Consider the following 15512-nt stretch of genomic DNA (forward strand, 5'->3'; position numbering starts at 1 on the left):
TTTAAATCAATTTTTCCCACAGCTTCCAATTGATATACAATCGAAAGTTTCTTCTTATATGCGTTTGGACACCAATTCTCATTCCGATTCTGAGGGTAGTGTTACGGGAATTGGTATTTCAACAACAGCTGCCTATAAAGTGCTTCCAGCAACGGACTCACCACCACCGGCTCCCTGTCCCTTTCCGCCCACAGCCATGGTTTATTCCATGAGGGGCCTTGGTAAGTGTTAGTAGACCATGCTTTTTTCTCTTTTTTTTTGTTTAAATTTTATTTTATTTATTTATTTAGCATTTTTTTATTTAATTTAATATCTTTCAAAAGTGTTATAACTTTTGGGGGGATTTTGGGTGTTTTATTTTACATGAATTTTGGGTTTGTATATGTGATTTTTTTGTAATACTTTATGTATTTGAATTTTCCTTTTTTATTTCAAATGGAATTTTTTGTGGTTTTTATTTCATTTTAATTTTATTAGATTTTTTTATATTTTATTACATTTCACTTATTTGTTTATTATTTTATCTTTTACTGTAATTGTTTTATTCTTTCTGTTATATTTTAATTTGCTAATAGTTGAAAAAAGTAACAAAACAATATAAAATATTTCATAAATTTTATGTAAAACAAAAACAGAAGCATTATTTTTTATACTTTATTTTAACCCTTTTAAATTAATTGTCTTAGACCAATATTTTGAAAAAAAAAAAATAAATAGTTTTCTATTTAAATAAAAAAATTTTAACGTTTAAATATACATATTTTAAAAAAGTAACTTTGAATTCGAATCTGGCCTCAAAACTTTTTTATCACATCTGGCATTTCAGATATCGTGTCATAATATTTTGTAAAAATAACCTTATAAACTTTTGAGAAATAGTTCACATAGTAGTCAATATACCTCTAGTTCATAGTCTATTATATAGTATATTCTAGTCTAGGCTACAGTCTAGTCCATAGTGTAGTCTAAATTCTAGTTTAGTCTATGGTCTAGTCTATAGCGTAGTCTATAGTCTAGTCTATAGTCTAGTCTATAGTCTAGTCTATAGTCTAGTCTATAGTCTAGTCTATAGTCTAGTCTATAGTCTAGTCTATAGTCTAGTCTATAGTCTAGTCTATAGTCTAGTCTATAGTCTAGTCTTTAGTCTAGTCTATAGTCTAGTCATAGTCTAGTCTATAGTCTAGTCTATAGTCTAGTCTATCGTCTAGTCTATAGTCTAGTCTATAGTCTAGTCTATAGTCTAGTCTATAGTCTAGTTATAGTCCTAGTCTATAGTCTAGTCTATAGTCTAGTCTATAGTCTAGTCTATAGTCTATATAGTCTAGTCTATAGTCTAGTCTATAGTCTAGTCTATAGTCTAGTCATAGTCTAGTCTAGTAGTCTATAGTCTAGTCTATAGTCAGTCTATAGTCTAGTCTATAGTCTAGTCTATAGTCTAGTCTATAGTCTAGTCTATAGCTCTAGTCTATAGTCTAGTCTATAGTCTAGTCTATAGTCTAGTCTATAGTCTAGTCTATAGTCTAGTCTATAGTCTAGTCTATAGTCTAGTCTATAGTCTAGTCTATAGTCTAGTCTATAGTCTAGTCTATAGTCTAGTCTATAGTCTAGTCTATAGTCTAGTCTATAGTCTAGTCTATAGTCTAGTCTATAGTCTAGTCTATAGTCTAGTCTATAGTCTAGTCATAGTCTAGTCTATAGTCTAGTCTATAGTCTAGTTTATAGTCTAGTCTATAGTCTAGTCTATAGTCTAGTCTATAGTCTAGTCTATAGTCTAGTCTATAGTCTAGTCTAGTCTAGTCTATAGTCTAGTCTAGTATATAGTCTAGTCTATAGTCTAGTCTATAGTCTAGTCTATAGTCTAGTCTATAGTGTAGTCTATAGTCTAGTCTATCTAGTCTATAGTCTAGTCATAGTCTAGTCTATAGTCTAGTCTATAGTCTAGTCTATAGTCTAGTCTATAGTCTAGTCTATAGTCTAGTCTATAGTCTAGTCTATAGTCTAGTCTATAGTCTAGTCTATAGTCTAGTCTATAGTCTAGTCTATAGTCTAGTCTATAGTCTAGTCTATAGTCTAGTCTATAGTCTAGTCTATAGTCCTAGTCTATAGTCTAGTCTATAGTCTAGTCTATAGTCTAGTCTATAGTCTAGTCTATAGTCTAGTCTATAGTCTAGTCTATAGTCTATCGTCTAGTCTATAGTCTAGTCTATAGTCTAGTCTATAGTCTAGTCTATAGTCTAGTCTAGTCTAGTCTATAGTCTAGTCTATAGTCTAGTCTATAGTCTGTCTAAGTCGAGTCTATAGTCTGGTCTATAGTTGAGTCTATAGTCTGTCTATAGTCGAGTCTATAGTCTAGTCTATAGTCTAGTCTATAGTCTAGTCTATAGTCTAGTCTATAGTCTAGTCTATAGTCTAGTCTATAGTCCTAGTCTATAGTCTAGTCTATAGTCTAGTCTATAGTCTAGTCTATAGTCTAGTCTATAGTCTAGTCTATAGTCTAGTCTATAGTCTAGTCTGTAGTCTAGTCTATAGTATAGTCTATAGCCTAGTTTTGGCAAAATTTCGATATCGAAATGTGTTTTTGAAAGTTTAATTAATCGCGTATCCGATAATTTGGCCCCTAATAAAAAGCAATTAAGAACAGGGAGTCGAGTTTTGTCTGATTTTCAGATTACAAAAGTATAAAAATGCTTCTGTTTTTGTTATAATTGAAAACCTTATTACCAAAATTAACTCTCTCGTTTTTTTATTAATTCCAACTTCAAAACTCTAGATGCTAAACAAAATTCCGAGTCCACATTAAATTTATCAAATAATAACAACAACAGCACAAGTGATACGCTCAACAATAACCACAACAACAGCAACAATAATAACAACAATAATTCCGGCAATAATACCATACGTAATTCTACAACATCGTTAAATACTACAACAGTCAACACCACCACAAATTGTGCTCTTAATGGTAATGACATGATATCACCTGTAGTCATGGCCAAATTCTTAGAAGATGAATTAAAGGCTGGTGAAATTAAACATTGTGATACTTGTCAGTGTTCCAAGGACCTAACAGTGTTGGCCGATGTATCACGCTCCTATTCGGTGGCCACACAAACTCCATTCGTTATAAATTCCAATAGCAGTAATGGTAATCTCAATGATTCAATGGCCCAGCTGTGTTTGAGATGTTATAGCAATCTTAACTCACCCTCACGCACTAACAGTCCTTTCACTAAAAATCTTCTTAAATCTAGTGATTCGGTAATATCGGAAACGAAAAGTTCAGTATCGGATCTTAATGAAATGGATAAATTATTTACGCCTGCGAAAAAAGATGATTTAATGGTTAATCCCATATTGGGACATCATCGTTTGTGTGAGCGTACTTCTCTACTCAAAGGAGTCCAGGGTCAAGCTGGTCAAACGGCTAAAACTTCTTACAATACAATTTTAGACAATATGAGAACTTTGAATGGATATCAAAGACGTTTTATAGATGGCGGAGGTACAGCTCTAGAATTGTTGGAGGAACGTTCTAAACTTTTGAATAACAAAAAACATTCTTTGAAAATGATTACTCACGAAGATATAAACGGAAATGAGGATTTAGAAGATGAGGAAAAACCTTTGTTGGGTTCTAATTTGCTACATTCTAATCTTATAGATGATGAGCTGGAGGAAAGGGAGTCCTTAAAGGTTAAGAGTAAATTAAGAACAGAAAGTTCTTGTGAACTAGGAGTGTCATCCAGGGATCCTATTAAATCTCCCACAGCTAGTACTAAAAGTGCTTTAGATCCCAAGGTAACAAATGGACTGTTAAAAACACAGATCTCTGGAAGTGTGAATAGTGTCTGGAGTAAGACGAGCAGTTGTGAAGGTGCTAAAATGTTTGAAAATTTCAATCGAAATCTAATAAAAACAATAAAGGTACGTTTTTTGGTAAACCAAACTAGAACTGAACCAGAACTGAACTAAAACTGAACTAAGACTGAACTAGACTGAACTAGAACTGAACTAGAACTGAACTAGAACTGAACTAGAACTGAACTAGAACTGAACTAGAACTGAACTAGAACTGAACTAGAACTGAACTAGAACTGAACTAGAACTGAACGAACTGAACTAGAACTGAACTAGAACTGAACTAGAACTGAACTAGAACTGAACTAGAACTGAACTAGAACTGAACTAGAACTGAACTAGAACGACTAGAACTGAACTAGAACTGAACTAGAACTGAACTAGAACTGAACTAGAACTGAACTAGAACTGAACTAGAACTGAACTAGAACTGAACTAGAACTGGAACTAGAACTGAACTAGAACTGAACTAGAACTGAACTAGAACTGAACTAGAACTGAACTAGAACTGAACTAGAACTGAACTAGAACTGAACTACTAGAACTGACTAGAACTGAACTAGAACTGAACTAGAACTGAACTAGAACTAGAACTGAACTAGAACTGAACTAGAACTGAACTAGAACTGAACTAGAACTGAACTAGAACTGAACTATAACTGGAACTAGAACTGAACTAGAACTGAACTAGAACTGAACTGAACTAGAACTGAACTAGAACTGAACTAGAACTGAACTAGAACTGAACTAGAACTGAACTAGAACTGAACTAGAACTGAACTAAGACTGAACTAGAACTGAACTAGAACTGAACTAGAACTGAACTAGAACTGACTAGAACTGAACTAGAACTGAACTAGACTGAACTATGAACTGAACTAGAACTGAACTAGAACTGAACCAGAACTGAACTAGAACTGAACTAGAACTGAACTAGAACTGAACTAGCACTGACTTGAACTGAACTTGAACTGAACTAGAACTGAATTTCCTCCATTATGAAACGTAAATCGAGGATTTTTTTTAAATTTATTTTTAATTTCATTGAAATATAATTTTTAGGCTGAAAATCCCAATACCGAGGACCACGTCTCTGTGCCATGCGTATACAACAGAACGGACAAAGCAATATTTTACTAGACAATATAGAGTCAATTGAGGCCATTACTCCCGTCATCTATCGAAGGCGTGAACGTTTGCTAGATGAAGAACTAGATGACAGCAAGGATATTATAACGTCCAAAACTACCAGGGAAAGCCAGCAGCCGGCAATAGAAACCGCTAAGGAGGCCATAGAAACCGAAACTACTGGAATAGAAGAGCTGAAGGACACAGATGCACCCGAAGCCATAAAAGAACAACCACAAACCGAGTGTTTAAATGTTTTAGCAGCGGCAAATCCCAATGAAGAAACAATTTTAGTATGTGGTGATGAAAAGACTGATAATTTGTTAGAAATTAAGATGGAAGCGGTAAAACCCTGCTTACAAACCACACTACTACTAATTACGATAATACATCCAAGATGTCAGGGACACAATCAAGTTCCATTAGTGAAAATATAGATTTTCAGGAAACGGTTATACTAAGAAGACAGCAATTGAGTAGGGTGGCCGAATGGGTGCAAAATAATACGCAACAAATGGAAATGGAACAGCAACAACAACAGCAGCAGCAACAACATTTGAGTACATTAAATCACTGTGATTCTTCGGTTACCGATCATCAATCTTCATTTCTACACTCGATCAATTGGATTCGGTATCAGTGGAAAAACTTTCTATGGATTCGGGTTATAAGACCACACCACAACTACAGCCCATAACGAATTCTTCTCAAGATGAAACTATTAAAACCTCAGATGATTCTTTATCACCCAAATCTGACCTTAACAATCAAAGTCCTTTGAATTTTCCACCAAATTCGAACTCTAATACAACTCGCCTAAACAAGAGCAAACAGATAATACACAAATCTTTAGTACAGCCCAAACCTACTACCGTCGTACTTCACGTTCAGGACTACCAGTAGCTTATACAGCCTCCGCTGCTGCAGCAGTTGCCTCCCAAGATGCTCAAGATTCTAGTTCTCATTGTTCGCAAATTATACCCGAACAGCCAACATGTGATATACTCAACTATAAATACTATCCCAATGACAGTGATAAAACGCGAGCCATTAAAGCTGAACTTCACACCACCACCCAAAGTGTTGATATTGCCCAAATGGAATATAATGTCAAACAATTTCTGTTAAAACAAAATGAATGGTCAATGCGCAGCACCACCAGAACACAACCGATAACAAGTAACCAACAAACGGGAGCTCCTAACAGCAGACATTCTTCCATAAGACATATAAAACTATTCACCTCCTCCTCCACTTCTGGCCTAGGACCCGGTAAAGGAGAACGTGTAAGAACAACCATAAGGCAACACAATAACACAACAGTGCCCTCTAATATAACGAATACAACAGCAGCTGCCTCCTCCGCTTCGACGGCAGCTTTAGGAATTTGTACAAAATTTAATGATTTGAAAGTATCGTCTACAACTTCCAATAATAATTCCTGTTTAAATAATAATCATACAATAACCACTACGACTACAAATGGTTCAATGCCCCAAAGAACTGAAACGAATTTATAAATCAAAAGAAAAACGGAAACTTTAATAACTATTAACGTAATACGTCTCTGAAACCTTGAAACCAAATATTTATTTAGTTAGCAACAAACCAAACGTTTAAAAAAGGTCAAAAAAAGTTTCATCTGAATGTAAACTCTAATTTTCCCCATTTAATAATACGGATGATATTTACACTTGATATTCTAATATTAATAATTCTAATTTATACTCATATACTGATAATTGTGTAATAAAAAAAAAAAATAATAAAATAAAATTAATATGATTAGTGTTAATGTATAGTTTAGCCTAAATTAAATTTAAACCATAAAACCAAATTAATAACATTATATATTTATAAATATGTATTCGAAATAAGCTTTAAAACTAAATTTTATATCAATTTAATGTATATAGCAAAAAAATAACAACAAATTCGAAAAACCAATGCAGCTAATATTCCAAAAAATCAAATTATTTTTGTTATATTTTATATAAAGAAGAAGTGAAAATTGCAATTATTATTAAAATAAATAATCTTTTTTTCACTATTTTAAGGCATTTAGGAACAGTAAGAAATTTTTAATTAAAACGGATTTAAAAATAAGTTTTAGATTCTTTTTCAGTTCATTCTAGTTCTGTTCTATTCTAGTTCAGTTCAGTTCTAGTTCAGTTCTAGTTCAGTTCTAGTTCAGTTCTAGTTCAGTTCTAGTTCAGTTCTAGTTCAGTTCTAGTTCAGTTCTAGTTCAGTAGTTCAGTTCTAGTTCAGTTCTAGTTCAGTTCTAGTTCAGTTCTAGTTCAGTTCTAGTCATCTAGTCAGTTCTAGTTCAGTTCTAGTTCAGTTCTAGTTCAGTTCTAGTTCAGTTCTAGTTCAGTTCTAGTTCAGTTCTAGTTCAGTTCTAGTTCAGTTCTAGTTCAGTTCTAGTTCAGTTCTAGTTCAGTTCTAGTTCAGTTCTAGTTCAGTTCTAGTTCAGTTCTAGTTCAGTTCTAGTTCAGTTCTAGTTCAGTTCTAGTTCAGTTCTAGTTCAGTTCTAGTTCAGTTATAGTTCAATTCTAGTTCAGTTCTAGTTCAGTTCTAGTTCAGTTCTAGTTCTAGTTCAGTTCTAGTTCAGTTCTAGTTCAGTTCTAGTTCAGTCTAGTTCAGTTCTAGTTCAGTTCTAGTTCAGTTCCAGTTCAGTTCTATTATTAAATAAAAAAAAAGTTCTAGTTCAGTTCTAGTTCAGTTTCGTTCAGTTCCAGTTCAGTTCTAGTTCAGTTCTAGTTCAGTTCTAGTTCAGTTCTAGTTCAGTTCTAGTTCGTCTAGTTCAGTTCTAGTTCAGTTCTAGTTCAGTTCTAGTTCAGTTCTAGTTCAGTTCTAGTTCAGTTCTAGTTCAGTTCTAGTTCAGTTCTAGTTCAGTTCTAGTTCAGTTCTAGTTCAGTTCTAGTTCAGTTCTAGTTCAGTTCTTCATCTAGTTCAGTTCTAGTTCAGTTCTAGTTCAGTTCTAGTTCAGTTAGTTCAGTTCTAGTTCAGTTCTAGTTCAGTCTAGTTCAGTTCTAGTTCAGTTCTAGTTCAGTTCTAGTTCAGTTCTAGTTCAGTTCTAGTTCAGTTCTAGTTCAGTTCTAGTTCAGTTCTAGTTCAGTTCTAGTTCAGTTCTAGTTCAGTTCTAGTTCAGTTCTAGTTCAGTTCTAGTTCAGTTTAGTTCAGTTCAGTTCAGTTCTAGTTCTAGTTCAGTTCTAGTTCAGTTTCAGTTCAGTTCTAGTTCAGTTCTAGTTCAGTTCTAGTTCAGTTCTAGTTCAGTTCTAGTTCAGTTCTAGTTCAGTTCTAGTTCAGTTCCAGTTCAGTTCTTATTAAATAAAAAAAAAGTTCTAGTTCAGTTCTAGTTCAGTTCCAGTTCAGTTCTAATTCAGTTCTAGTTCAGTTCTAGTCAATTCTAGTTAGTTCAGTTCTAGTTCAGTTCTAGTTCAGTTCTAGTTCAGTTCTAGTTCAATTCTAGTTCAGTTCTAGTTCAGTTCTAGTTCAGTTCTAGTTCAGTTCTAGTTCAGTTCTAGTTCAGTTCTAGTTCAGTTCTAGTTCAGTTCTAGTTCAGTTCTAGTTCAGTTCTAGTTCAGTTCTAGTTCAGTTCTAGTTCAGTTCTAGTTCAGTTCTAGTTCAGTTCTAGTTCAGTTCTAGTTCAGTTCTAGTTCAGTTCTAGTTCAGTTCTAGTTCAGTTCTAGTTCAGTTCTAGTTCAGTTCTAGTTCAGTTCTAGTTCAGTTCTAATTCAGTTCTAGTTCAGTTCTAGTTCAGTTCTAGTTCAGTTCTAGTTCAGTTCTAGTTCAGTTCTAGTTCAGTTCTAGTTCAGTTCTAGTTCAGTTCTAGTTCAGTTCTAGTTCAGTTCTAGTTCAGTTCTAGTTCAGTTCTAGTTCAGTTTCTTGTTCAGTTCTAGTTCAGTTGTAGTTCAGTTCTAGTTCAGTTCAGTTCTAGTTCAGTTCTAGTTCAGTTCTAGTTCAGTTAGTAGTTCATTCTAGTTCAGTTCTAGTTCAGTTCTAGTTCAGTTCTAGTTCAGTTCTAGTTCAGTTCTAGTTCAGTTCTAGTTCAGTTCTAGTTCAGTTCTAGTTCAGTTCTCAGTTCTAGTTCAGTTAGTTCTAGTTCAGTTCTAGTTCAGTTCTAGTTCAGTTCTAGTTCAGTTCTAGTTCAGTTCTAGTTCAGTTCTAGTTCAGTTCTAGTTCAGTTCTAGTTCAGTTCTAGTTCAGTTCTAGTTCAGTTCTAGTTCAGTTCTAGTTCAGTTCCAGTTCAGTTCTATTATTAAATAAAAAAAAAGTTCTAGTTCAGTTCTAGTTCAGTTCTAGTTCAGTTCCAGTTCAGTTCTAATTCAGTTCTAGTTCAGTTCTAGTTCATTCTAGTTCAGTTCTAGTTCTAGTTCAGTTCTAGTTCAGTTCTAGTTCAGTTCTAGTTCAATTCTAGTTCAGTTCTAGTTCAGTTCTAGTTCAGTTCTAGTTCAGTTTCAGTTCAGTTCTAGTTCAGTAGTTCAGTTCTAGTTCAGTTCTAGTTCAGTTCTAGTTCAGTTCTAGTTCAGTTCTAGTTCAGTTCTAGTTCAGTTCTAGTTCAGTTCTAGTTCAGTTCTAGTTCAGTTCTAGTTCAGTTCTAGTTCAGTTCTAGTTCAGTTCTAATTCAGTTCTAGTTCAGTTCTAGTTCAGTTCTAGTTCAGTTCTAGTTCAGTTCTAGTTCAGTTCTAGTTCAGTTCTAGTTCAGTTCTAGTTCAGTTCTAGTTCAGTTCTAGTTCAGTTCTAGTTCAGTTCTAGTTCAGTTCTAGTTCAGTTCTAGTTCAGTTCTAGTTCAGTTCTAGTTCAGTTCTTGTTCAGTTCTAGTTCAGTTGTAGTTCAGTTGTAGTTCAGTTCTAGTTCAGTTCTAGTTCAGTTTAGTTGTTCAGTTCTAGTTCAGTTCTAGTTCAGTTCTAGTTCAGTTCTAGTTCAGTCTAGTTCAGTTCTAGTTCAGTTCTAGTTCTAGTTCAGTTCTAGTTCAGTTCTAGTTCAGTTCTAGTTCAGTTCTAGTTCAGTTCTAGTTCAGTTCTAGTTCAGTTCTAGTTCTAGTTCAGTTCTAGTTCTAGTTCAGTTCTAGTCAGTTCTAGTTCTAGTTCAGTTCTAGTTCAGTTCTAGTTCAGTTCTAGTTCAGTTCTAGTTCAGTTCTAGTTCAGTTCTAGTTCAGTTCTAGTTCAGTTCTAGTTCAGTTCTAGTTCTAGTTCAGTTCTAGTTCAGTTCTAGTTCAGTTCTAGTTCAGTTCTAGTTCAGTTCTAGTTCAGTTCTAGTTCAGTTCTAGTTCAGTTCTAGTTCAGTTCTAGTTCATTTAGTTCAGTTCTAGTTCAGTTCTAGTTCAGTTCTAGTTCAGTTCTAGTCCAGTTTTAGTTCAGTTTTAGTTCAGTTGTTCAGTTTTTCAGTTCGTTCAGTTCTTGTTCAGTTCTTGTTCAGTTCTTTGTTTTTGTTCAGTTCTTGTTCAGTTCTAGTTCAGTTCTGATTCAGTCCTCTGAGAAAAGTCGATCTTTATTCTTGATCTATTCTAGACAACTTTTCTTTCAGGAAAATATTATCTCTAGAAAACTTTTCGTCGAGAAAAGTCGATCTATTCTAGGAGTTAATCTAATCTAAACAATTATTATCTGAGAAAAATCGATTTATTCTAGAATATTTACATCTGGGAAAAAATGTATCTATTTTGGAAAATCTAGGTATTATCTAAATAGTACTTTCTTTTGAGCTAAGTCGAACTTTTCTTTATTTCAATAAATTTTTCATTTCTTCCTTATTGCCATTTATAACAATATTTTAAAGAAAAAACAACCCAATCGTATTTATGATGTTAAACCAAAAAATATAAATATAACGCTATAAGCAATTAATAGGCATATATTATATTAAAGTACTTATGTAAAATTTATATAGAAAACTAAGAAATTCGCTTAAGATTAACTACAAAAACAAACAAACATAAATATGAATTGTACTCAATGCCAGCGTAATAAATTAAGCAAACCAAAAAGAATGAATTTAACAAAAATGTAACAAATAACAAATTAAATACTTATAAACTACTTAATATACCAAATATATTTGGCCATAGTAACAATTTTAGTTTATAATATAAAGCAATAGTATACATTTCATATAAAGAAAAAACTATTCCATGTAATTAAACTTAAAGCAACTCCCAAAGCAAACAAACAAATCAATCCAACAACAAACAAATAATATCAAATTATGCAAAAAAGTATTTAATACACAAAACATACTCTATTTTAAGTTAAATTAAGTTCTTTTTGATATTTACTTTTTTTAAGCTTTGTCTCTGTTTCAAAAATTTATTAACTTAAAAAGAAAACTATATAAAGCAGTACCTTTTTCTATAGAAATTTCAATATTTATATAAAAGAAAACTCAAATCCTTCCTTAAAGATTACCTATTATTAAAAGAAAGATAACAACTACAAACAAAAATACACCTTTAAAAGAAAGAAACAAACATATTACAACATAAAGCTTCTTATATATTAACAAATATCATTATTAGAAAATTCAGTAAAAAGAGCAATTTATAAAATATTTAAATCAAATCATTATTCATATACAATCAGACTACAGAACACTCATTATATTATTTTGCCATAATTATTTTGTATTCTCCATTCGTTTTTCATTTTCTTCAGCTTTTTTCGTTCTATTAAAATGTCCTTAACCGTGACTAGACTGTAGTCAATACTAAAGACTAGACAGAATACAGACTTGACTAAAACTATTGTCCTGATAATAAAGACTAGACTATAGACTAGACTACAGACTAGACTATAGACTAAACTATAGACTAGACTATAGACTAGACTATAGACTAGACTATAGACTAGACTATAGACTAGACTATAGACTAGACTATAGACTAGACTATAGACTAGACTATAGACTAGACCATAGACTAGACTATAGACTAGACTATAGACTAGGACTATAGACTAGACTATAGACTAGACTATAGACTAGACTATAGACTAGACTATAGACTAGACTATAGACTAGACTATAGACTAGACTATAGACTAGACTATAGACTAGACTATAGACTAGACTATAGACTAGACTATAGACTAGACTATAGACTAGACTATAGACTAGACTATAGACTAGACTATAGACTAGACTATAGACTAGACTATAGACTAGACTATAGACTAGACTATAGACTAGACTATAGACTAGACTATAGACTAGACTATAGACTAGACTATAGACTAGACTATAGAATAGACTATATACTAGACTACAGACTAGACTATAGACTAGACTATAGACTAAACTATAGATTATACTATAGACTAGACTATAGACTAGACTATAGACTAGACTATAGACTAGACTATAGACTAGACTATGGACTAGGCTATAGACTAGACTATAGACTAGACTATGGACTAGACTATGGACTAGACTATAGACTAGACTATAGACTAGACTATGGACTAGACTATAGACTAGAATATAGACTAGACTATAGACTAGACTATAGACTAGACTATGGACTAGACTATAGACTAGACTACAGACTAGACTATAGACTAGACTATAGACTAGACTATAGACTAGACTATAGACTAGAGACTAGACTATAGACTAGACTAGACTAGACTAGACTATAGACTAGACTATAGACTAGACTATAGACTAGACTATAGACTAGACTATAGACTAGACTATAGACTAGACTATAGACTAGACTATAGACTAGACTATAGACTAGACTATAGACTAGACTATAGACTAGACTATAGACTAGACTATAGACTAGACTATAGACTAGACTATAGACTAGACTATAGACTAGACTATAGACTAGACTATAGACTAGACTATAGACTAAACTATAGACTAGACTATATACTAGACTAAAGACTAGACTATAGACTAGACTATAGACTAGACTATAGACTAGACTATGGACTAGACTATAGACTAGACTATAGACTAGACTATAGACTAGACTATAGACTAGACTATAGACTAGACTATAGACTAGACTATAGACTAGACTATAGACTAGACTATAGACTAGACTATAGACTAGACTATAGACTAGACTATAGACTAGACTATAGACTGGACTATAGACTAGACTATAGACATACTATAGACTATACTATAGACTATACTATAGACTAGACTATAGACTAGACTATAGACTAGACTATAGACTAGACTATAGACTAGACTATAGACTAGACTATTGACTAGACTATGGACTAGACTATAGACTAGAATATAGACTAGACTATGGACTAGACTATAGACTAGACTATAGACTAGACTATAGACTAGACTATAGACTAGACTATAGACTAGACTATGGACTAGACTATAAACTAGAATATAGACTATAGACTAGAATATAGACTAGACTATAGACTAGACTATAGACTAGACTATAGACTAGACTATAGACTAGACTATAGACTAGACTATAGACTAGACTATAGACAAGACTATAGACTAAACTATAGACTAGACTATATACTAGACTAAAGACTAGACTATAGACTAGACTATAGACTAGACTATAGACTAGACTATGGACTAGACTATAGACTAGACTATAGACTAGACTATAGACTAGACTATAGACTAGACTATAGACTAGACTATAGACTAGACTATAGACTAGACTATAGACTAGACTATAGACTAGACTATAGACTAGACTATAGACTAGACTATAGACTAGACTATAGACTGGACTATAGACTAGACTATAGACTAGACTATAGACTAGACTATAGACTAGACTATAGACTAGACTATAGATTAGACTATAGACTAGACTATAGACTAGACTATAGACTAGACTATAGACTATACTATAGACTATACTATAGACTATACTATAGACTATACTATAGTTTAGACTATAGACTAGGAAAAGAATTCCATTCCGATCGAAAGTGGAATTATTTTTCCTAATTTTCTTCTTCAAAAATGGAAAATGACAAATTACTAGATTATAGAATGGACTATGGAATAAACTATAGGCTAGATTATAGCTTAGACTTTAGATAAGACTATAGACTAGATTATAGACAAGACTATTGATATTACTATAAACTAGACTATAGGCTATACCTAGACAATGGAATGGATATATACAGAAGATTAGGCTATAGTCAAGGCTTTAGTTAAGTCTATATATAATCAAAACTATACACTATAATTATATTGTTTTTCATATAAGTCACAACGTTTTTACAAATTCAAAATAATCTACATTAATCAATCACCCTTACACATTATTTTATATATTTAAAACACTAAAAAACTATTTATTCCCATAAAGAAGAAAAAACAAATTAACAAATACCACAAACAAAAAAAAAAAACTATTTATAGCTTATAAAGGAAATGTTATACTAATAAAAAATATATTAATAAAAAACCCCTATAAAAAACAAATAAAGTAAACTAAAACAAATCATTTAAACGGCTTCATTTATATTAATAAATTACAATATTTTGGTCCAATTATATTAAAAAAATAACTAAAATCCCTAAACAAATAATATTTATTAAAAATAACCACCTTTTTCATAACAAAACAACTCAAAAAATATAAAAAAGAAAGAAATATTTAACATAAATTTATTTATAATTTTATTTTGGCCTTAATAAGCATATTTAACATATTAACAGAAGAAAAACCCCTAAATATTTTAAACCTTTATACATATAAATTTTATATAATTACTATGTATGTATTAGTTTTTTTTTTTTTTTTGTTAAATTAAATAATCCTTAAAGAACACAAAATAAAACATATTTGCTCAATCTTAAAATTGAAAGAAAAACAACAAAACTAATATAAACTTTAAATATCATTAATATTTAATAAAAAGTAATTAATTTAAAACATCTATTACTTACTGAGACATACATACATACATACATACATACATATTTTATGTATTCATTGTAATCATTAAAAATCATAGAAATTTACTCTACACATGCATACATTCATAAACAAACATATTTATGATTAAAATATTATTATGCTGTGTTCAATTATTTATGAAAATGATAATAATACTAAAACTAAAATAAACTTATATACATATTAATAAGAAAGGAAGTGATAGAAGATTTGAAAGAATTATGTTTAAACTATAAATTAAAAAAAAAAAAAACAGTTATTTTAAGTTGAATTTAAAATTTTAGGTTTTGTATCCCTAAGAAATTGCCTTAATTTTTAAAGTTTAAAATTTGTTTAAAATATTTATAAATTGATCCATAATCAGAATTACACACTAATCTAAAGTCAGGACTATAGATGGATCTATAGTCAATACTATAAAGACTATAGACTCATTTATAAATAAGGCTATATTCTGGTCGCTAGTCAAGACTATAGACTGATCTATAGTTAAGAATTTAGATTGATCTAAAGCCAAGACTGATCTATAGTAAAGGTTATTGATTGATCTATAGTAAAGACTACAGACTGATTTCTAGTAAAGACTATAAACTGCTCTGTAGTCAAGACT

General features: G+C 31.7%; 2 protein-coding genes across 2 annotated transcripts in view; both read left to right on the top strand.

Moving 5' to 3' along the window:
• LOC119604617 (tight junction-associated protein 1) overlaps window positions 1-284 on the top strand; it is a 79465-nt gene extending 79181 nt beyond the window's left edge. Inside the window, exon 4 of the mRNA XM_037957350.1 lies at window positions 23-284. Coding sequence (XP_037813278.1) covers window positions 23-232 — 210 coding nt within the window. The 3' untranslated portion in view covers window positions 233-284. The remainder of the gene's footprint in view (window positions 1-22) is intronic.
• Window positions 125-5817, top strand: LOC119604616. Its single transcript, XM_037957347.1, is given in 4 exon segments — window positions 125-221; window positions 2826-3927; window positions 4924-4933; window positions 4936-5817. Coding segments are annotated over 3 exon segments (1455 nt in total). The 5' UTR covers window positions 125-221; window positions 2826-2973; the 3' UTR covers window positions 5427-5817.
• Window positions 5818-15512: the final 9695 nt, after the last annotated feature.

Source organism: Lucilia sericata, unplaced genomic scaffold (assembly GCF_015586225.1).
Source record: "Lucilia sericata isolate MDLA Ls3-8-SP2 unplaced genomic scaffold, ASM1558622v1 Contig000409F_arrow, whole genome shotgun sequence".
In the NCBI taxonomy this organism is placed as follows: domain Eukaryota; kingdom Metazoa; phylum Arthropoda; class Insecta; order Diptera; family Calliphoridae; genus Lucilia; species Lucilia sericata.